Source organism: Lonchura striata, chromosome 2 (genome assembly GCF_050655825.1).
Source record: "Lonchura striata isolate lonStrDom1 chromosome 2, ASM5065582v1, whole genome shotgun sequence".
Classification (NCBI taxonomy): domain Eukaryota; kingdom Metazoa; phylum Chordata; class Aves; order Passeriformes; family Estrildidae; genus Lonchura; species Lonchura striata.
In genome coordinates, this window is record NC_140704.1 from 9,366,025 (window position 1) to 9,390,211 (window position 24,187).

The window sequence follows — 24,187 nt, forward strand, 5'->3', positions numbered from 1 at the left end:
AAATTCCTGAATCTTCTAACTAGAAATATTCAGTCATGTCCACAAGACTTCTCTTGCCCCCCAGTCATGATCTGCTTTAGTTTATGCTAATTTCTTTCACCCAAGCTGTTCCTTAAACCTATCTTACTGATTGTTTTTTTTTTTACAAAGCAATTCAGCATGATTTAATCTTACATGACACACAGACAGTGACTTAATAATTAATATGCCGAGGAAAGCAGGTAAACTAAATCACCTCTTAAATTAAGAAACCAGATCCTTTCTATTAGAGCATAAACATAATTTAAAACATTGATCTTAATAACTCATGCACTATTAAGGAAAAAGCAGGTGGCTTAGTGTTGATAATGCTGAATTGATATTACAGAAAAATATCAGAATCTTAGGTTGGTGTATTATGTACTTGAGTTGCTTTCTAGCTGTACCATCACCATTTAAATCGTTAAATTAGATTCCTATTCATGAGACACACTCTTCTGAATTTTAACATGCATATTTTAATTATTTTTAGAAATTAAGGGATAATGTTTATTCCTGGTGGATACTATTTCTTTTATTTTATTATTAAAATAGCATGGTTTTAAACATTAACTATGAAAATGCAGGAAGCAGGGCAGGTATCTCCCTGATAATCAGTAAACAAACATGCTCTTTCCATTAGCAGGTTGGGTGAAAACAGAGGCTGAGCTGGAGTCAGTGCACACTGAGTGCCCCAGCATTAGAAGTTCAGCAAGGGTCACTGATGAGACTGAAGGCAGTTTTATTTAGCTCTGTGCAATGGCCATTTCAAATCTATATTTTAATTTCTTTTTATGCTTACAGACCTGTACCACAAAGCTCCTGTGCACAGTTTACAGCTGCTCAGCATCTCTTCCAGGCAGAAACAGAGAAGTTTGTCTCCTGCCTGCTCCCCAGACCAGAATTCACCCCTAGTTTCTGCAGAGTAACATCATAAATGCTACACTGAGAGCCAGCAGCTTCCACTCTGATACATCCAAAGAGCTGAAAATAGGGACACGCTGTCTCCTGCTGCACTATGTGCCAATTTTGCAGTGTTTTTTTGCACTTTGATGGTGAAGATGTAGCATTTAAATACATATAGCAGAGCAAGGCTGAAAGAAAATGCCTAAATGGTGGTATATAGAATCCACTGTCACATCTTCATGAATTATGAAGGTAAATTTGTCACAATGGTCACTTACTCATAGAACTTTCCTAATTATCCCTTGTATATTTTGAACCTTTGGATATTCCTTCATCTTCCCCCTAGACAAACAAAACCTTTGTTAAAATACTGGTAATATTTACATCTAGATCTCTTTTTCACATTGGGCAAATTTAAAAGATGAATTTAGTTACACAACAACAGAATGAAAATATCAGGGAAAATAAATGCCACGAGGAAAAATCTTTACACTGTGACCTGCAAAATATGATTATTCATTTAGATAAGTGTAGTTTAAAATGCCTTACTGTAAGATCTGCAAGGACCCTGTAAGAAATAAACTCCAGATGTGGATGCAAACTCACCAATTCATGCCAAAGTTTACTCTTTTAGATTAAAAATAAGAAGAAAGAAAAAGTAAAAGCTGTACAAGCAGGGATGTGCCCAGTAGGAATTCTCTAGTTGATAAGTTAATGGTATGGTCCAGGGCTGTATTCTGATTCATCATCACCAGTGCCAAAATGATGTGGTTTTACTACTGTACAAGTTTCATTAAATGTCCTTGTTGATACTGAAGGTTGACAGAAATTGTTATGAATTTAACACTAGGATGGAGGCAAGAGTTAGTGATCTCACAGATAATTTAACTTGTGACAAGTCCTTTCACAGGGAATACAATTTTCTAAAGGAAACCACAAAGAGTTCACGAGTGCATGTGAAGCAAGCTGGGTGTCAGGGGCAGGTGCTGCTCACACCTGCCAGACAAGCATTTGTGTCAGAGCACACAACACAGACTTCAGATAAACCACTTGCTATTTAGATGACATTTGTATCTAGAGCAGTTCAGGTTTTGGAGGGATTTGGATATACAGGCTCTATTCTTAAAATTATTCACTTAGGTGCTGTAAAACAGGTGTGTAAAAGAAGGGAATGAAACCTGCTGTTACCAATGGATGCAGAGGCTCTCAGTTCAAAGCTTTTGTTGAGTGTGAAATGTGGCAATAAAAGAGGATCAAACATGCAGTAAAATACTCTTCTGGGAGCTAAAAAACCCTTCGTGCAATCAGTGTTAAATAATTTGCTCACCAAATTGAAAAACAATATGACCAGTGCCAGACGAGCTGTGTATGTGATGTTGCCACTAAACAAACAGGGGAGTGTTCCTCCAGCACATGGCCCAGGATGACAGGGAGGCTCCACTCAAAATGTCATTACTAACTCCAAATCTGCCTGCTAGGATTTGAACAGCACTTCTTTGAAAAGAATAACCAAGGATATCTGAACATGGGAATGAGAGAAAGGAGTCTTTGGTCCCAGTTTTGGTCTTATTAGTTTAATTTAACAAATATTTTCCCATATCCTTATGCTGCTGCTTGAAAGCTGCTTTTGATGAAAGCAGAAGCAAACCACCTCCCTCTACTTTCAAGCAGGGCTCACATACCACACAGTCAGTTAAAAAGCTAATGAGGCAGGGATGTAGCAACAGCTCCTTCCACTAGACTGATCAACCACTTTACAAATGAACATGGTAAGACACCCAAACATGCTGAAATGATCCTTCAGTCAATTTCCAGCTATATTTGCCCCTCAAAACAGAAAGAAAGAGATGAATTACTTAAAGTTGCTGTAGAGCCGACTGAGAGAAAGAGCCAGACACATGAAAAATGCTATTTTTGTGGAGAATGGCAGCTGCCATGGTGTAGCACCACTTTGTGGTCTGGGGCTGCTGCTTAATAAATGACAGCACAAATCCTGCTGCAATCCTTTAGGAAAACTTCTGCAAGACAAAACATCTTGTATACATGCAGTGATAACCACACATTAGAGAATGAAGCATAAATGGATTGTAGGGCAAAAGCCATCTGTTGTACCTGCAGTTTATATTTAGTACTGTGTGATAAAATATCTCCAAAGTCACATAAATCATTGTGATATTCTAACCCAACCCCTATGATCTCTATTCAGAAACTGCAGCAGCTATCTTTAAAGAGTCCTTCCCAACAATAACAAAATCTGACCCTAATAATGAGATCAAAGTTTAAAATTACTAGGTACTTCATGATGGAAATGATTGTTCTGTTATAATTAATAAAAATTCAACCCTTGCACCCATAAAACATGTTAAATTTTACTAAGTTACAAAAGGATTGGGTTTTAGCTTATACTAACATGTGAATAGGAATTTGGCTTATGGGAAGCAGATATATGTAGTCCGTGGAATAGAATTTACAATTAGGAGCATAAAATTTATAATAAAATTGTAATATATTTTTGTCTTTAGTTCCCAGTAGAAATAAATTTATTTTTTACATTTATGTCTTTGTGAATTCTCATAGACCTTATAACCATTATTTGCAGATTTAAGTCCCATTAAAAGAGACAAACAGAACAAAGCTCTGTCTGCTCTTCCCTGTGCTTGTAAGAATAACTTGTATAGGTCTGTGAGATACCAACTGCAATTTGTTGAAGCCTTAAGAAAGCCCTGGACCTGAAGCAAGTTATATGAAGTCTGGTCTGTGCTTTCAAGCCTAGCAAAAGCTGTGTGGAGTTTGGAACTCAGACTAAGGTCAAGGAGTCCCCACTAAAAAAATCCCGGGGGGATCTTCAAAGAGACCATGGCCATGCCATGGGCAGCTACACCGTGCTTCCAAAGGGAACAGTTCTTCTTAGCAGGGCATTGGCAAACAAGGTTGTGCTCTTCCTTTTGGGATAGCTGCCAAGTGGTGTTTATGACATGCAATTAGACCAAGGAAGTGAACCCAAGGAATATAGGAAAGCTCCTTAATTTTCCTTGTCTTTTTCCTATATGCAAGAACAAATGGGTGTAGTAGACTTTCTACTATTGGTGCTTTATCTTCCATCCCAATGATTCTAATGTATTTGTTTGAGACCTATTCAAAGCATTTCCTCCATTTTTTCCTTAGCATTTTCAATCACAACTGTTGTAGGCAGATGGTCCCAAGCTCCTTCAGAGATGGAAGCAGGAACAGGGGAATAAGCTCTGTCACTGACTGTGTCCAGAACATTTCTAGTAAATTCTAAAAGTTTCTCCAGGACCAAACAAGACTGCACATTTATGCAAAGCCCATGGTTATGTACAGAAAGAAAATAGCTGCAGGGATCTTTAAGTTTGTTTGTTAAGCTAATTCAACCAGCCAGTCCACAAGGTATAGAGAAAGCCATGACAATGATGGCATTCCTCACCCTGCCCAGGCCTGGCAGGACAGGGAAAGAAGGTTTTATGTGATTATGGGTGATTGCCGCCCCAAAGGCATCTGTGGCAGATACATTTATTACATGCAGAGCATTTGATGCATGCCTTTGAGCAGGTGAAAGAAGACAAAGAGAAATCATCATTATTTATCATGTGCCAGATGGCAAGAATGCCAGAACCAGGACAGTTCTCCTAGGGACACACCAATATCACCATCAGTCAACAAAAGACTAAGGACAGAAAAAAATCCTTGGAAAAGGCATGGGACCAGATTGCACAAACAAGTTAGTAACACCCAGAGGATGATATTTCCTTACAGCTAAGGGGGCAATTCCCACCTTTTCCTTCTGCCTTTAAAAATTTGTCCTCATTTTCTAATGATGGCGCTCAAAGTGCCAGTACAGAAAGGAAATCTGATCCAGTGTTGGCAACCACCCCGTTTTGAGCAGGAGATGAGACACACTGGATCTGAGGTCCATTCACACAATCTTTTCAAGGCTTTGTTTTCGCTTCTCCAGATGCTTGTAGAAGCACACAGGCTTTGAAATATGACAGCAATATGAAGAAACTTCACCATAAAAAAGAGAAACAACCTTGCAGTCAGCACTGGATGGGCATTCCAGTCATGGTCATTTGGGCCACAGGAAGAATAAGGTGCAGTTGACAGTTCACCTCTGTCCCTCTTTGGAGCTACAGACTTCATACAGAACCAAATGCTCATGCCTGAAGGATGCCTGGGTCACCTGGGCAGTACAGATGCATTTACCTGCTAATCTAGAGAATGCACTGTTCCAAATTTTATAAATGCATCGCACAGAAAAGAGCGAGTATTTAGAGGATTTTTTGGCATGGTTTTAGTAGAAAGTTAAAAGGTCAAAAAAAGGGTAAAAAAAGTACCCCAAGGAAAAATACCATGTGAAGGGTTGTACCTTGTACCAAAACACTCAAGCACTGCTGAAGGCTTGAGAAAAGTGTATGTGGCAATCAAGTCCCCCTTATACCATGCTGTAATATCTGAAATAGTGGGTCATGAATGCACCCCATTGTCACCCTGATTATTAAGATTTTCTAAAGCTTTCTGAGTTTACATTCTGTTAGAAAACTTTCCCACACAATTTCTATAAACATATTGTTTTGCATTCCTTCATCGGGGTGGAGAAACTTGATGTACTAGTGGTTTGTCCAGTGTCTTTGGAGAGGTGGCCCATTCACTCTCCAAACCACTGTCACCTTTGGAAAAGTATAAAAGCTGGAGTCAGAAAATAAACTTTCTTCTTTACCTTGCAAATAGCAGGTGGCTCCCATTGTGCTTTCACGTGTCCTATAGCGACACCCCATGATACTTCTGCATTTGTGAGATCTTTTCTCTTGCCCAGTCTAGTATGACATGGGAGATGCAAACAGACTGTTCATCATGCAATTCACAGGTAAAATCTAAATTATAAAAATTCCAGAAAATTCCACAGATGTCTTTTTGGCACTTCATAATTTTCCCTTACTAATGTACTTAAGTTGTAACAATCATCTGAAAGACATAAAATATGATGGGGAAGGTGGAGGAAAAGAAGCACTTACTGCTATCTCTATACTGGCAAGATAAACGCCAGTCGTAATCTGACCTGATATTAATTTCTGTATCAGAAGGGGTTTTCAAAAGAAATCAAATGCTAAATACTTCTATGTAATTGTAAAGAAAGTAACCTGAGAAGTCATGGGCTATTAACTAATCACTATACTTCAACTAACAGCAGCATACAGTTGCTAGGTAACCCCTGATAAGTTGTGTTTATTGGCTGGCTGAGAATTGCTGGAGAAAAGTCATTCTCTCTGCCAGCACCACCACCACCCAAACCATCACTGAGTCAAAATTATTACAAAGGAGTTTCTGTTTTGACTGATTTTATAGGAGATAAATGGTGACTACGTTGTGTTTAGACAGATGAAATCTGCACACTGGCTGATAAAATCTAAAAAAATGCAATCAATGAAGTGCATTTGTTGCTTTTTCAATGAGTTCATTTACCCTTGACATCATAATACTGCATGCTACAAATCAGATGATTTATTTTTATATATTGCATTATATTTCAAAAGATGTAAAGAGTCAGATGACTGGAAGCTGACTCTGAAAATCAATGAGGAACAGATACCTACTGGCATATATGAGCAGTGCTTCCCTTCTACAATTTCTACAATTTTTTAACACTTTTTACTCTATTTCACACTATCACATTTATGTGTTTGATAGAAACTGAAATTCAGTTTCAGTTCCACCTGAGTATTTTTTTTCTTTATTTTCATTCACCAAGTTAATATTGAATAAAAATTAATGCTAATTCAGTAAATAACTTTTGAGGAAATATTATACTGACTTGTTCTGAATAGAATAGAAATGAAAACAAGTCTAAAATCAAAACAGAGAAGACATCCCCAATATCAAGAACTACATGGAAACTACTGGCAGAAAGGAATAGGTTTAATTTTTTTATCCAACTGCGTAGCAAACTATTTTGGCAAAGAGACTTGATGACTTCTATCAATGACCTGTAATGCTTTCCTTGCCCTGGAAAATCATACATTCTCAATTAAATTATTTCAAAGCAAAAAAGATAAATTCAAAGGTATTTCATCCTTCTAAATTTCTGAATTTTACATTGTGGGAGAGTTGTCTCCCTCTTCTGGAAGGAAGGAGGAAGCACTGGAAAGAAAGAACAAAAGTAAGAGATGACAACATTATTATCTTTTTCTTCTAAGTTAGCTTTGAGATTCGAGGACGCACCAGGGGTTTCTACACAAACAGAGGAGAACCACAGTTGTTTGCATACATTTGAGTGACATCACTATTTTTGTATCCCCATCACACACCTCCTGTGCTGGCATCAGCCAGGGCTCCTTCCATGGCATACATTGCTCACAGCTTGATGCAATGAACTGCCCGACAACTATATTGAGAAACAGCTTGTTTGGTTTTTCTAATTTGGAAAACAAAGGCGGACTGCAAGCTGCGCTGACTGGGAAGTCATACATCTTTAACACAAAGTAAAAAGGAAAAGAAAAGAAAAGAAGGAAATGTCCTTTAGATACCACAAACACCTTCCTCTTCCCTTGCAAAGTGTCCTGTCAGCATGGCCGACCCCATACCAATTCTCAACACCAGCCAAAAAAGAATGAAGTCTTTATTCTCTTTGTGTTCAAAAGTTAATATTAGGGAACTTGCCAGTAAAGAGAGGGTTTCAAGCTACTAGAAAAGACTCTTGATCAGCTATGAAACTCATGCAGATTACAGACTATTCAGTGCTTAGGCCAGCAGTTTTCAGAGGGTTGCCCTAGAAGGTAAATCACCCACTGGGTCATCAATTCGTGTGCTACATGAAGTGTAGGACAGACTAAAGAGCTCTCTTATGGACTCTTAGAAATGCACAAGAGTTGGGAGACTGGCTGGACTCTGAGATCTGACTGCTCAAGCTCAGTGTGCTCTGTGGGCACAGCCTCAGTGCTCTGTCAAAGATAGCCACAAATGGCTGACATGGAGTTCGGTGATTATTTACACCATTTGCATCTTCAGCCAACACTACTGTGATATCCTAGTTTACCTAGTTATTTATATGACAGAATCATTTTGACATCTTAGACATAACAGAGTTATTCAGTCTTAGCTTTTAATCTGAATTCCATTTAACTATGCAGCCCCAGCTTTTGACTTTCCCTTTAATCAGCGATGGGAAATAAAAGGCAATTCCAATCATAGCTGGACTCTGCTGATTATAGAGCTCAGCTGACTACACTCCTATCACAGATGATTCAGTTAAGTGTCTGTACAGCCAAGTTTGGGGTGGATAATGTCACTTTTCTAATCAGTGGGCTCATATCTCACTGGAGGGTAAGGGTGCAGGGAACTGTGAGCCAGTCTTTCAAAGTGTTGGGAACAGCCAGAGCCAGTCTTATGGGCTGAGATCTGGAAATCACCACTCCTCCAGTGTCCCATGAAACAAGAGCTGGGGTAAAGTTTCTATTAATGAACAGGACTGCACCCAAGAAATAAATTGCATGTACCATTTACCTTCTCAGGAAATAATCCAGCAAACCCCTGAGCATCTGCTAATCTTTCAGGTATTTAGCATGAGGGAATGCAGCCCAGTGGTTCCCTGTACCTGCTACATCATGGTAATTAATAATAAGCATATAAGAGACCTGGCATGAAGCAAGGAAAGGAGCTTCCTCTGAAGGCTGTACATCCTAAATGGGCTGAGCAAGAATACTGAATTCAAATCCTACAAATGTGGTTTCTGTTCTCCCGAGCCAGAAAAGCCACAGTTGGCACAATTTTTCATTCTGCTCTTCTGACTTGTGGTCTGATGGCAGATGTTTTAGACTACATTTTAAATTAAAGGCAGGCGCCAATACAATATAGTGTTGTGACATACAGATATATTAAAGATGGCTTCCTTCTTCTGTTTCTTTGGGTTATTTGCATTCTTAATCAGAGACAGAATTTGGCTGAGAATCTGGGAGTCCCCAGGATGAAGCAGAAAATTCAGCAGAAATTTAATTGCTCAAAATGCATCAAGTTGCCATATTTTGTTTATTTCCTGAGATTCAATTACTAAAATCACCAGTCTGCAACTCCAAATTGCATGACAACTGTTGAACTTACAGTCTCACAAGGATAATCACCCCAGAGCACAACAACATACACATTGCTCCACTGCCATCAATTAATAAAGCTACCAGTAATTAGAAAGGGCAGAATAAACTCCACACCTCCTTTATTCCCTGTCTGGTATAATGAGGATGCCATTCTATTGTCTTCTGGGTGGGTTCTTTTGGTACCTCTGTTGATATCATTTTTTACAAGGCACATTGAGTACAAACATGGTTTCACTTTGCAAAATGTCTCAGTGCCCTCACCAGTCTGTTCATCCTTGTCAAATCAGGATTTCACACATTGTTTTCTGCACAGTCCCTAATCTTAGCAAAAGTTTCATTTCCCCAGCCCATTGCCACCGGCTATTAGTCTGGCACAAAACTCAAGCTCAAAATGAAAAAGATAAAACAGAGAAAAGACAGCAGACACAGCCACTATTGCTCTGTTTTGTCTTGTCACACCTAACAAAATATGGTTAATAGCACTGTTGTGTTATTGGTGAGCCAGAGGGACAACCAGGTGTATCTTATCATGTGCTGTGAACATTACCTATTCATGAAATATTCTGTATCTGCCCATTAGCATTTCCAAAGTTCAACATGTCAATAGACAGAGAAACATTTCATTGTCTCATGGATAAAAACCAGCAATAACAACATGGCATTAGCCACTGTGGATGTTACTGGCCAACAGGGTCACAAACAACACCTGGATCTACTCCAAGCTTTGACTGTTAAAACCAAAATAGTAAAATATTAAAATGGCAGTTTAAAATTTTCACACATTAATAATATATTCTTAAAATTTTATGGCATTCTGATAAAATCTTATCTATCTGACAGACTTTTAGCATTTTTGCCTACTTGGTACTAGCAAAGTAGAGAAATGGAACTTATTTAGAAAGAAGACACAATTATTTTTATTTTATATATTTATTATATATTTAAAGATGTAATGAAACACCATCAATATGTTAAGAAATTATCTGCAGATTCTGGCTTATCTGAGTGAAAAACTCTCTTCTCTGGCTTAGAAAAGAATGATTTTCTTTCAGCATTCAAATTTGCATGCCAATATACTTTGCATATAATTTACATAACATAGAGTATCACAACCACTTTGCCTCTTATTGTAAAATCCAAGATCAGCTCCTAGCATTTCATAGCTAGGATTATTAAAACATTTTGTTAAGTCAAGTCTGAAGATAAGCTTCCATCCTGATTCTTCTGGAATTGCACCCTAATGGGCAGGAAAGGTGAGTGTCTGGTTCTGACACTGGGTAGGACTTTGGGTCCTAAAAATTTCTCATGGGCTTGTTTTTAAATCTGGGTAATTTCATTTAAAATCTTTAAAACTTGTATACTTAATTTTAAAATGAGAAAGGTGATCATTTTTATTCCCTTTCTTTCCTAATCTTGTCTTTTCGGTGATTATCTTAATCACTCAAAGACACAGCTTTCCTGTCACTTTATGTGTGGGCAGGTACCCAGTGAGATCCCAATCCTGTCTAGAAAGCATTACTGTAATGCTCCTGCTAATCAAAACTACTCAGCCTTTTTTCAATTAAATGATTTATGCAAAGAAATATCAATTTGCTGCAGAATTCTTTTTCAATAGGTCCACATAAGTTTTAGGGAAACTTTGAATACAGAATTTCTTTTCATGTCAAAAGCATGATTTTTTATTAATGTTCAGTTGGCAGAAAGCTTTACCACCATCTATAGTTTAGTGTCAGAGCACTCCTATGGGAAACCAAAGTCCAAGCCTTCACCCATCTGACTCAGAAGAAGAATCTTGATATAAACCAGGAGCTATGTTGAACAAATACCCGTCCCAGGGTCTCATAAGCTATCTGGAATATTAAAATAGCTAAAAAAAGTAGAAACTGTTCCAGGAGGGTAATGCTCAGTGTAGCTAATGAGGTTCAGCCCACAGAGAAGAGCCATACAGAAAATCAGTGTCCCTCCTTCTGCATAAGGGCCTACACCTCTCCTCAAATTTGGGTCTCTGTTCTGTTTCTGTCATGAAAAAATTCATCCAAATGGGAAAGCAGTAATGTTCCACAAGCTCTGCAGCACACAGACCTGCCAAGTGTGCACGTGGTACTTTTGTGGGAAGATCAGAGTGCACATCCAGAAGCTGCCTGTGATACTTCAGTAGTGTGCAGTAGCAGCTCCCTGCATGAAGGCGACTGGAAATGGGACCCAGGACCACAGCTGAGGTCCATGCAGCACCTGAAACCTCTCTCTTACCTGTGGTAAGGACCTGAGGATATAACTTAATACACTGCCACCTTAACATTTGAAATTTGGCTGCATAGTGGTGTGAGTACTCATATGATGTTGGATATATTGCTTACAGGTACACTACACTGCTTATCTCCAGATACTGCTTTGAGATGTATTATACCTTAATAGATTATCTGTGGCTGAAATATTTAAGACCAGGCTGGATGAGGCTTTCAGCCACCTCATCTAGTGGAAGGTGTCCCTGTCCATGGCAGGAGGGCTGGAACTGGATGATCTTTAAGGTTCCTTCCAACCCAAACCATTCTATGATGGATGCTTTAATCCATGTAAGAAGGTGAAATGAATAAAGAAGAGCTTGGTTCAAATGATGCTGCTGAACCTCGACACAGGCTCCTGCTGTTCTGCTGCAGAAACTGATGAACTCCAGAGTCTATTCACTGTCTTGGGAAAAGGCAAAGAGAAAAAAAGCAGCTCTCTAAGAACCACTCTGATGAAATGGGAAAGAGTTAAGAGGGGTCATTAACACTCCCAGGCGTGCATCTTGCTGGAGCAGGTAGCACTAGAAGAATGGATGACTCTCTCTTTTTGGAACAAGTAATGGAATTTCCCAGAAAATATCTAACTGCTTTGCATTATCTGGCACCTGCACACCAGACACCTGTACAGCTGAACACCCATCTGCTATATATGCTACATGCATTTCCTTTCTCTTTTTTTAGCTTGGCAAAGGAGTTGATTAGGAAGATAAGGTCTCTGAAAAACACTTTGGACAAAGATGCCAGCACAGATTGTACAGTTAAAGATATCAGGTCTGCCAATACATGCACACCACACTTTTCAGGCTGCTTACACTTGCCTCACAATAATTTATTGCACAAATTACTGGAATTCTGGAAAAAAAAAAAAAGCATATCTCCATATTCCTATTTATTATAGAGTTCATAAAGAAAGGGTGCAGTCCCCGAAACAAGAAAACAAGAAATATTTGTATTCTAACTCTCTTTTCTTGGTCAGCAGGAATATCCTTTCTTTCAGAGCAGGCTCTGCCTATATTTCTGCTCTCTCCTGCTACAGCCAGTATAGCTGAATGTTGCTGATATATTTTTTTGCTCAGTTCCAAATCTTAAAAAATATGCTTTTTGTATGGCGATTTCTGCAGGAATCCAATAAACTCAGCGCAGGCATTTCGAGTGTTAAGAGGACTGACTCACACATTCCTGGTGTGTGCACAACAATCAGGAGCTGAATGGAACATCCCTGGATGTGTTTAAAAAAAGACTAGATGTGGCACTTGGTGCCATGGTTTAGTTGGGGTGTTGGGGCTGTTTTGGACTCAATGATCATGAAGGTCTCTCCCAGCCCAGTGATTCTGTGAATTCTGTGTGTTTGAGTCTGTGTGTGTGAACTGTCCAGTGTCCAGTAGCACACACAGGTCTGTCAGGTAAATGTCAGAAAACACAAGACCCTTCCACAAAAGGACATCCTTTATACACACACACACATATATATGCGTGTACATGTATATATGTGTATATATATGGGGTTATTTGTAGGATCAGAATCTTAATGATGTGCCTAATTTTTTTAAAAGGTCATAAAACCATGAGAAGCACAATGAAGAACAAGATACTGTGTGCAACTACTGAGTATAATAATAATAATAATAATAATAATAATAATAATAATAATAGCAGCAATAATAGTAATAGCAACAGTAAATAATGAAGTATTTCAAGGAAAATACTTCTCTTAGGACAAACCAGATTTTCATGCTAGTAAACAAAAATAAGTATGAAGAAATATTTTAAACTGAGTATTTTAACATGCAAGTATATTAGTTCAACAAATTATTTGATACAGACAACATACTATTCTCACTTTTGGATAAACTTTAATACTTTTTTTCACATTTTTTTGTATGTTGTCTAGTCAGTAACTGCCTGACTGTTCTGTTCAGTGCACAGCACACAAAATACAAGTTACCTCTTCAGGCTGTGCATGTGTGCACACTGATACAGAGATACACACACAAAATCCTAAAGCAGCAAACTGCACTTATCTTCCCATTTTTGTATCATACATATTTCATTAAGCTTCATGCAGAGTGTCTTCTGATTTATGGTAATTGTCAACAAAAGCAAAAAATGCCAACCATTTTAACCCTACAGTACTGAGGATTTAACTGGGATAGAATTAAAATGTTTAAGGGGGAAAAACCCACCACAACACCCTAAGCCACTGGGAGCTTGACCCTTGAGATGTTGTCAATTTTTTATTTAATTTTATTGTGTTTGTTGTCTGTAGAAGCAGATGCCAGCAGCAATATCTGATGTACCGGACACCTCCAGTGTTATCCCAGCATGCTCATGGCCTGGAGGACTTGGAGTAAGACTAATTTCCATATCAAACCCAATTTAGATGAAACATCTTGGTTAAAAAAAAAAAAAAAAGAAGAAGAAGAAAAAAAAAGCCAGTGCATCAATAGCCCCTTGATTAGATTTTCATCTCCTGAGCAGACAAATATGAATATTTATTACCATGAATGCAGATTTCCCTCTTTCCATTGCTCTGATCTTGAATATTACCCACTGCTAATTTTTATGAAAATTTGGGCAACATAATGTTTTCACATAAACTGACAGTTCTTGAGATAATCCCATTATTGTTTGGTGGGAAATGACAGTTTCCGCTTATTCATGTGTTAACGAGGGATTAAATATTGTTTTTCATCACCATAATCTAAGATGGACTGGAAATTAAAATTCAAACATTGTGCATTAGCAGAGCTTTGAGGACCAGAATTTGTTTGCATTCACTTAGTAAAGATCTGTAAATGAACAGTTTAACAATCAAGTGAAATCCATGTCATGAAACCAGCAGTGACATTTGTAAAATGAAGTCATTCCCTGCTAAAGGTAAAGAACCAGACAGACAGACAGACAGTTTGCACAGTGAGAGCAAGTGCACAGTGAGCTGTTGCCAGCCACAGTGGCCCTGGGCATTCCTGGGCCAGGTCACTTTTCTGGGGCACAGAATCACGTCCCTGTGCCTTGTCACAGGTGCACTCACCCTCTTGCTCTGCTCAGGTCACACAAAGTCCCTCCCTCCAATCTCTGCACGGCACTAAAAGCAGCCACGCTGACCCCGGAGCTGTCTCCAGGCCTGGCTGTGCTCAGGTCTGCCTGTGCAGTACAGTACATTTCATTCTTCACTGAAATAAATGGGTGTTTTGCAGGAGCTGCACTGTTCCAGGTCTCTCCTCATCTATCTGTTATCTCCTTGTGCCTAATGCCCAGTAATGCAAATCAGAGACACCTACATGTTCCAAAGTGAAAGTGGAAACCTGCTGGGGACATGCTGCAGTTCAGGAGCCACTTCATTGCTGTTTCTACAGAAACTTTGAGTTAGTAATTCAGTGAAGTATGTTTGCATTCTTATTGCAAAACAACTCCACAACATTTCCCTTTGAAACCAAAGTGCACACAAGACTATGCTTAGTCAAAGCAACTCCAACGTTTTTCTCAGCTAGATCTTAAAGCTATCTCATCAGGATAAATTTGCTGATTAATTCAAAAAAGAAAAAAAACAAGCTCCAACAAACTCATTTATTAGGAATCATCACATTTAAATTTAGAAGCTTGCTTAAAGATTTCTGACAAAAATTTGCTTTAATATGTATAACAGATAAAGCCTTGCATTCTGAAGTAGTTTGAAGTGATGGACACTACAGCCATGTTGCATTTGAGGGTGGAAACTTAGTGATGTACAAGTGCAAAGCAGTTCTGAGAAGGATCAATAAGAATGTGCTATCAAGCCTTCCCAGAAAGCAAAGATCTTAAGTTTTACTGAAGTACCTAAAGCTTAGTACTGAAAACCCTACAATAAATGACACAATTCTTTTAACCCACAGCTGAAGTTTTAATTTTATTATTCTTTAATTTTAACATGCCTTTACACCCATGCTCCAAAGGTGACCACAGTGAAGCTGCCTGATGTGAATGGTTCCTGGAAAGGATCTTGCTTAGATGGAGAAGCAAACAGCCCAAGAGTCCTAACTGGCACAGGACACAATGTGAGTGACTGACAACAACTTGACAGTACAGACAAACGTGGGACCACGATAGGCTCTGGGTCCTGTTCCTGTTCATTTTACCAGCTCTGGGCCCCTGATGTCAAGGATTCCTATAGGAAAGTTGGATGACTTAAGAGTTTGAATCTTAGAACCCTTATTCTCCGTGCTTACAAACCCAGAACAGAGGTCCTGACAGGTTCATTTCCATGTTGACCTATGTGGGAGCATTTCCTGGCCAGGGTCTTCTAGAGAGAGGGCTGAGAGACTGGGATCTGCCACTTCTTCCTCTCCTTAAATAGTTAAATATGTGTTTGAGATTGCTTGAAATCCACGTGTTCCTGACAGGATCAAGCTCCTAGCTGTGGAGATGGAGCATTCTCCCTTCTTTACAATTTCTGACCATCTCTATCCCTCAAACTTCAGACACTTTAAAAGAATTTAATCTGCAGCCTCCCCAGCTGACCCATTACACCACCCAAGATTTTGTTTTCCTTTGAGTCATAATAATCTGTCTGCTGGTAGAAGGAGGTTGCTGAATTTCATGAATCAGTAAGATATCTAGTACAAACAATCATGTTCTCCTATTTAAAGATTCTTTATTAATATATTGAGTGCAGGCTGGCAAATCACAGTTAAGGTGAATAATAGCATTGATTCTTAAAGAGAATTACCCTGCAGTTTGCTCGATGTAGCCAGTGCTAGTATCTAAATCTCTTCTCTCTGAAGATTTATAATGGTTCGTAAGGGAAACTCTGCTTTAAAAACAATGGCATGACACAGCCTAAACCTGAGATAAATCCTTAAAACAAACACATGCTACGTTTTAACCAGCACAATTTTAAAAAAGAGAAAAAAGGAACAACACTGGTAGGATGCATAAGTTCCTGAAGCCACAAGGTAAACCATATCTTGTTTCATTTTACATGATACTGAATAAAAATTGAATTGCTGTAGTTGCCATGGCAACTGCCACATCACTTGGCACTTCTGCTCCTTTAAATCACACAGTGCTACTGTAAAGGAACTCATGAACCAATGTGACACTTGAATACTTGTGCTTTATATACTGTTTCAGGAGGAAAACATAAATCAGTATAGACTGATATCTGTCTCTGAAAATCAGGTTTGCTATATTTTTCTTTACATTATAATCTCTTCATTTCCTTGTCTTGTTCTTTAAAAATTTGTAAAGAAGATGGAGGGTGTTGTCACAATCAGAGCACAAGAAAAGAAATTACTACTGACACATGATTTCCAAACTGAAGCTGTGACCTGTCATTCAGATGTCAAAATACCTCTGCTATGCAATATTCAAATCAAATACAGGGGATAAACATTGGAACTTTGCCCCTCCACAACCAGAGACGGTGTGATATGTGACAGAAGACAGTCTCAGGAGCATCCAGGCATATCTTTAACTCTAAACTTAGCAGCAGCTTAAAAGGAATGCCTAACTATATACTTAAAGCTAAGCATATTCTAAACGTTTGTAGATTTGGGGTCATGACTTATATTGTCTTAGTATGCTCTGTATACAACATGCAGTAACAGAAGATAGTTGACAAAATAATGTGGTAAAATGATACACATATTTTTGCTGCATATTTTTCTGTTTTTAAACATTTAACACTTTTATTAACACTCTGGATGCAATTTACTTGAAAAGCAGCCCTCTAGTGGGCTATGCACTGTAATGAATAGTTAATAAATAGCATTAACATGATATCTAAATATTAGTTAGAATGCATTTTTCAAAAGCATACAAGGTCTTAAATAAATGAGCCATAGATCTTCATCATTCTGTTTGGTGAGATTTAATGTTCTGTTTAGCTTTATTCCTAAAATTTTTTGAAGTGTTACTTCTAAATGCTACTGTGTGACTAATTTCTGATTAGCATAACTTTACTATTCAGGTGTACTTACAAACTGTAATAGTGAGACATTATTCACTGTTAGTAAAATTTCACATAAGTAGTATATTTCTAGTAGAATTCTATGTAAAATACAAATCTAGTGTTTTTTAAAGGTTACACATCTTTAGAATCTGTAATTTGTGCATGTGGGATAAGGTAAGTCTTTCTCATTGTGCCTTCACCAAGAATATTTCAAGGATTGTACTCCTAAAAGCTTTTTATTTAATGCCATTGCCCTTATTTCTAGAAATAAATTTGCATGCCTTAAGGCAAAGAACCATTTTGTGACCTGATCCACACTTTATCCACAATAATGCATGTGGCTCCAAACACTGCCCCTTACCACCACAGCCACAGTGGTCAGCAAAAGCCAACAGCAAGAGCTGGCTGTGGGAGCTCCAGTCTCACATAACAGGAAAAAATAAACCAACTTGTTGATCTTTAAGCCACGGGGTTTGTAAGAAAAAAATGCTGAAGGCAGGCATGGGGGAAAAGCCCTCCCTGGTGCCCTCTGGTCTAAGAATGTTTCCCCTGCAGAGCAGAGGTGTCTGCCTCACATGTGCCTGTGCCTGGCTTCAGCCTGATAAAAGAAGGGTGGGTTTCAATGGAAGTGGAAAAACTCAGCTGTGTCTTGAGCTAAAACTCGAGTATTTGTACATGCACAGCTGCTGTTCATACACCATGTCTCAGACCTACGTCATCTAAGTGATCTTTGGTACAGCATCCAGCATCCCTTCCAACCCTGGATAGCCCTGGGCAGTACCTGCTCCAGGTCAGGAGCTTTTGGCTTGCCAAGATGTCACTGTAACAGAGACAGCTGGAGTAGATCCCAGGCTGACTTGGTCTTTATAAGCCAAAATCCAGCACTTAGCACTTTACCTAGTAGTCAAAGATCAGAAAAAAGGTTTATACATTATTCTACAACAACTGAAAATGATTTGTCGAGTTCTGCACTCCAATTTTTTATGGCTTTCCAAGCCAGTATCATTCTAGGTAAAATCTGGATATATAGGGACAATAGGGACAAAATCTGGCACAATTAAGGAAGGTAAGAAGCTAGAAACCTGACTCCTGCCTCTGAAGCCTGTACATCACTGGAAAGTCTGTCTTATCATGTCCTCTAGCTTCACTAGAATTTTTAAACACAGATTTCTTTATTGTAGTAACATCACTTTATGCAACATCAACATAATTCTACACCTATCAAAATATCTATAAATGAAAATATCCTGAAACATGTCAAAATATCACTGCTCTATTTTAGGACATCTAGAGGTATGGTGAAGCATTCATTCTGCATATATTTTGGGTTATTTCCATTTGCTTTAGAAAACTGTTCTAATTTTTATGTCTACCATATGAAAGCCATGATTCAAATCCTACAAATCAAGTTATGATTCCAGTGATTAATTTCTTCTGTGCATTCTTACTGGGAAATTGAAAGAGGTAATTTAATGTAACTTATTCTGAAGTGGGTGCTGTTTTGCCAGTTCAAGACAGGAACAGTGCCATTCCTTTGGTTTGTTTCAGGCCTCATTCATTGATTATTCAGCTCACAGACTCTTATACCCCAAAAATGGATAACATTTTCTTGACTCACTGGAGAGCCTGACTTGTTACTCTGAAACTGTGGTTGAAAACAAATTGCAGCCAAAAGCTGAATAAACATTTATCTGTGTCACAGTAATTTTGGTCACAGCCAACCTGAGGATGGAATTGAACTTAAAAATACTGTGTTCCTGTAATACTTCAATGGTGCTTATGTAGAGAGCTAGAAGTAGTTATGTTCCTAAAGGATGCTGAAGGGATACCTGGCATGGTGACCCCTGTGCAGGGCTGTGGCTCATGGTGTCTGCTGAGCTCCCTTGGGCTGGAGAGAAACTCCTGGGAACAAATCCAGTTGGAATAATGCTGGTGTGGGATGGGGCTGCTGCTGCTGCTGATTCCTGAGCTCAGGAGCTGTGGTGGAGTTCAGGTGGAGCTGTGCAGCTGCTACAGAGGCTCTCCCTTCATGTGAGACAAAATGTTATCCCCAAGATCTTGCAGGAGGGCTCAGCCATTCAAAGCATCAAGTTCAACTCAAGTAATTGTTCACATCAAGTTGGAGCAGAGGAGAAGAGAGTTATGGGTCCTGCTTAAATGCTGTTTAACTCTTCAGTTTTTTACCATTATTGTGTCTTTCATGGTATTATGCAAATAGACATCTAAATAACACAACACATACATTCATACCCTCATAGACACAGCTGAACAGCTGAAGATGACCTCAGGACTTCAGAGATTTATTTCATGTGTAGGAGATCAAAAGAAAATACCTCAAAGCTTCATTGTATTTGAATAAACAAGAAGATGTGAAATGCTCATGAAGGATTTGTCTGGCACAAACATGCATGACAATGAGACCAACAAATCTCAAATGGATACTGTAGAGGAGTTCTACTGGTTTTTTGGTTTTAGTTTTTTCCAGCTCCTGTTTTAGGTGCTGGAAAACTGCAAATAAAAAATAAACATCTTGGCAAATATAATTCCAGGGATGATCAGTACTACAGCAATGCACAGATTGTCAAGATTATAACCTCAGCACTGTTTTGTTCTACAGCAGAATTATTCTGGTTTTCTGGTAAAATCACCTTCTTGCAAACAAGATAAGTGTCAAAATAATTCTCATTTTAAGAGTGATACACATTATAGCAAACTCTAATCTAACTTTCTGGATCCTTGTACTGTTGAATATTCTGTTAAAAATGTTCAATGTTGAGGTGAAAGTAAGGTGGAAATACTGGTAAAATATGTTCTATGATGGCCTGAAAGAAGCTCTGCTTGCCCAGAGTCCAGACAGTGCTTTGCATTTTATCATTCACACCTTCCCACAAAGTGTACAGAACTTTTAAATCAACATCCTGAAACATGAGCAGCTTCTGAAGTCCCAGCTTAGGAACTCATTTTTAATCCTGCTAAAGCGGAGTCTACCTACACTGACACAAGGCAGCAAGCTCAGGCCTAGCTGAGAGAATCACAAGCTGTGGAAATCTTTTACATGACATAAAGATGATGAACTGGATTGCAGCTGTGGCAGACTGCAGACTCATGTTGTTAATGACTATAGAGCACATGTTTATGCAGTGACATAAAAGCAATTCATCAGCCCTCCCTGGACTTGACTGAATGGCTCAGTAAGCTTGGTGTGAATTTCATAGTCTGTTGTTGCTTTTGAAATGTTTTTTCTTGAGATAGGGGAAAGAAAGTGATGGATTGAGGAGCTCTGAGAAGCATTTCTCATCTCCACAGAGGAAAAGACAGTTTCCTTCCAGCACAGCCAAGGCCTGGGAAGTCACTAGTGTCCACACATTCCTTACAGAGACACAAATCCTGTTATCATAGACCGACACCTAAAACAGATTCCACTGTCCAGAGCCACACATGAATTACTGCTGAGCTTGGGAGGGCTCCTGCATTTGTCTGGACAGTGGCTCCATTTGCCACTACCATCTCTTGAGGTATTTCAGTTATGAAAATTGCCTTGTCATATCAATCCTTTTTATTTTACATGCCTGCACATGAAGATTAAATATCCATTAACTTTGTCATGCACCTCACTGCTGTCCAAACAAAAAGGTAATTTCTCATTCTCTACTAAAGTTTTTCTAAGTACTTTTGATTAGAGCATCTTGACTTTGATTTACTGTCACCATTATATATAATTCCATTCCTAATTCCAGTGTGAAGTAAAAGAATGCTTATTTAACAAAAAGCTCTTTCATTATCTTAAAATACATACTTTCTATAGTTTCAATAATAATTATTCACCAGGGTGAATAAAACACAAACTGCAAAACTGGATTACCATATTTATATTTAACCTGAAATAGCCTGAATCTGATACTGTATCAACAGAAAAAAAAAGCTTGGTTACAGCACTCCTCTATTTTTTTTTTATGTGAGACCACAGAAATGTATTCATTAGGTACACAATCATATCTGATAAGATTTAGAAAGGAGAATTTGCACAGCTGGGAGAATTCACATCCAACAAAATACATAAGCAGCTGAATACATGTTCTTCTATCACCTTACTTGGTCCAAACCACGTGGTTCTTTCTCTGCTGATCACCCTCTTTCAGATATAACCTGGATTGTATTTAGGCCAAAATGTCAGCTTTGCTTGGGTTAGCCAGTTATTACTTTTTGCCTTCTAATAATATATATTTGGTAGAGTGTAATGCACAAAATTCTGTCAAAGTCTTCATTAATCCAAGTTATATCAGTGTTTTTTTATAAAAAATTTACAACAGCCTAAATATATGGAAGGTGAATTCTATATTGACTTTTTCTAAACTAAACACAAGAATCAGGCTGGTGAGGTCTCTGGCCTAAGAACTCTTCAATTTTTCATGCTCTGTTAGATGGTCTTAGAATCTAGGAAGTCCTTAAAGTTATAGCTCCATAACATTCCTAGACTACCATGGTTACAGCAATCCTATTGCTACAATCCTATTGCTATTAATTATACATTTAGCAGGTGAAAACTTCCTGCATTCCAACTATCCAGAAGGGAATTTTTCTTCCATTGACCACATATAATACAAAAACTGATTTAACAGTCAGCATCTAAAGTGGGATTTCATTCTCCAGCTGATTTCACAGCAGACTGGAATCCATTCAATGACTGGAATTGGACAAAATACATGGAGGTATTTTATTAGCATGGATGAGTCCCGTTGGGTAAAATTAAACTGAGTGGCTTCCACAGCCTGTACCCCAGTCCTGGTTCTCCTGCTATTAAACAGAAACCAGGGGCTGCAGACAGCACAGCCACAAACTTCAGCCTGGCCTCAAGTCAGGACACAGCCTGAGGTGCACAGCCCCAGCAGGCACTTCCCAGTTTCTAAGGTTATGCACCCATAAGAAACATTCCCAGATAAATCAGTTAAAGAGAGATTATGGCTTCCATCTTCTGATGATTTCACCTATTTTTGTTTCCAAGTTCCCAATCTTTCAGCTTTGGCCCTCAGCATCACAGCAGGTCTCAGTGTTATCACCTCTTCAAGACCGAGCCTTTCAGTAATGTGAATGAAGCTGCACAGTGAATCTCACAAATCTCGTCAAGTTCTTAGGCATGAAAAAATCAGGACATCCTTAGGCAGGATAATCCTTAGGATTATCAGAAAATAAAAAATCAGAAATAAAACCCCCAAAAATCGGTAAAGAAAGAAAACAACCTATACCTTCAGTATATTAGAAGTTAGTAATTCATTATTTTTAATACTGAGAATAATGCAGTCACGAGAAAAAGACATTTGCCTAGCCTTGTAAGCATTCACCCCTAGGAAAATTACTTAAATGAAAAGGGAAAAAAAGAGATAACTGTGTACACAAAATTAGCACGAGAATTAGCAATCAACTGTAGTTCATACAAGGTTCTTAGCAGATAGCATCATGTTTATTAATAAATGATGAACTGCTTAGTGGAGTTTTTGCTTAGTGATATCACTATAATAACAGAAACATGTTTTATTTATATTTCAAGTTACATCCAAAATAAGTGAGACATTCAGATGTCAGATTCTCTCTAATATCTAAAGATTCTTTACCCCAAATTCAAACTTCCACTGTTCTAGATGAGATAGCACTCCATGAAAACCAAGGGGAATAATATGACGACTTCAGTCACGTTGCTCATCTTTGGGGATTTTTTTCCTGTGATACAACACAGCAAAAACTGCATTTTTTAAAACTGGCTGCACTTTTCTCATAAGGATGGTATTTTTTTTCTCTGTGGGATATAGTGCTATTTGTGCAGCAGATTGTATTTTGACAGATGCAACTGTATCATAAAAAGGCCCTTAGCACCATGAGACTGGTAGCTCACAAACGTTCATGAGCTCCAGAATTTCTTTTAAAAATCCCAATAATGAAAATATTTTTGAGAATGTAAAATGCCTGAAAGGCACTTACCTCCCCCACACCAGTCTGCAGAATTTTCAGTCCAGTTGTTTTTTCAAGCTTCTCTTTGTTTATGGCTGTAAGGAAACATTAAGATTGAGAGAGTTAAAGGAAAACTGGAATATGTATGATTTTACAGCAGTTCCCACCAACCCTCTTTCCTTCATCAATAAATTCATGACAGTTCCTACCTATTCCATCTATGGAATATCTTTTCCTGAGAGCACCTCTGCTAGTCAATTTTTTGAATGCATATTTATGCTATTAATTGCTCATTATTTTGTGAGAAAGAAAGCCAAGCTAATTCTATTTTCTACAATATTACACACATTTAACACAGATACACAATTTGTTTGGAAAGTTCTTTTCTGAGGATACTTCCCACTTGCTTGCATTGAAGAGCAGAGCAGTAATTTACCATGAGAACAGTACTGTCATTGTGTAGGACTTTTCACAACAGGACTTTTCTTATCTCACAGGTAAAAGAGTTTATTTCACACCACCAGGATGCAATGCACAATTAAAAAAAAAATAGTTTTTTCTCTTTATCTCTATATCACTAAAAGCATTAAAAACTAAAATAAAGCAACCCAGCATAAATCAGTTAAATGAAGGTAATAATCACCAAGACTACAATTATACTTGCAACCCAAACCCGCTCAAGGCATGGGCTTGAGCACTGTTGTACAATTGCCCATTCTCTTAAACCTATGCTCTGATATGTGATATCAGGTCTGATATGCTTTTGGCCTGTGACTGCTAGCAGCCTCAAAAAACAGTGCTCAACCACAGTTCTGGGAACAGAAGGATGAGATTATTCCTAGCTGGGTGTATGGGTACTGCCATCCCATTTTGGATGGGAAGGTTTTAACCTTCCAAATGCAAATTTTGTCAGTTGGACTTGTGGCCAAAACCCAGGCACCCGGCTTGATTTATTTATGAGTGGCAATGAAGTCTTGCAGCCTTGTTAACCTCTCCTTCCTTCA

General features: G+C 38.4%; 1 protein-coding gene across 1 annotated transcript in view; it reads right to left on the reverse strand.

Annotated features, from left to right (window-relative positions):
* Positions 1-24,187, reverse strand: part of PTPRN2 (protein tyrosine phosphatase receptor type N2) — a 636,386-nt gene that overhangs the window by 212,570 nt on the left and 399,629 nt on the right. Inside the window, exon 12 of the mRNA XM_077789214.2 lies at positions 23,214-23,278. Coding sequence (XP_077645340.2) covers positions 23,214-23,278 — 65 coding nt within the window. The remainder of the gene's footprint in view (positions 1-23,213; positions 23,279-24,187) is intronic.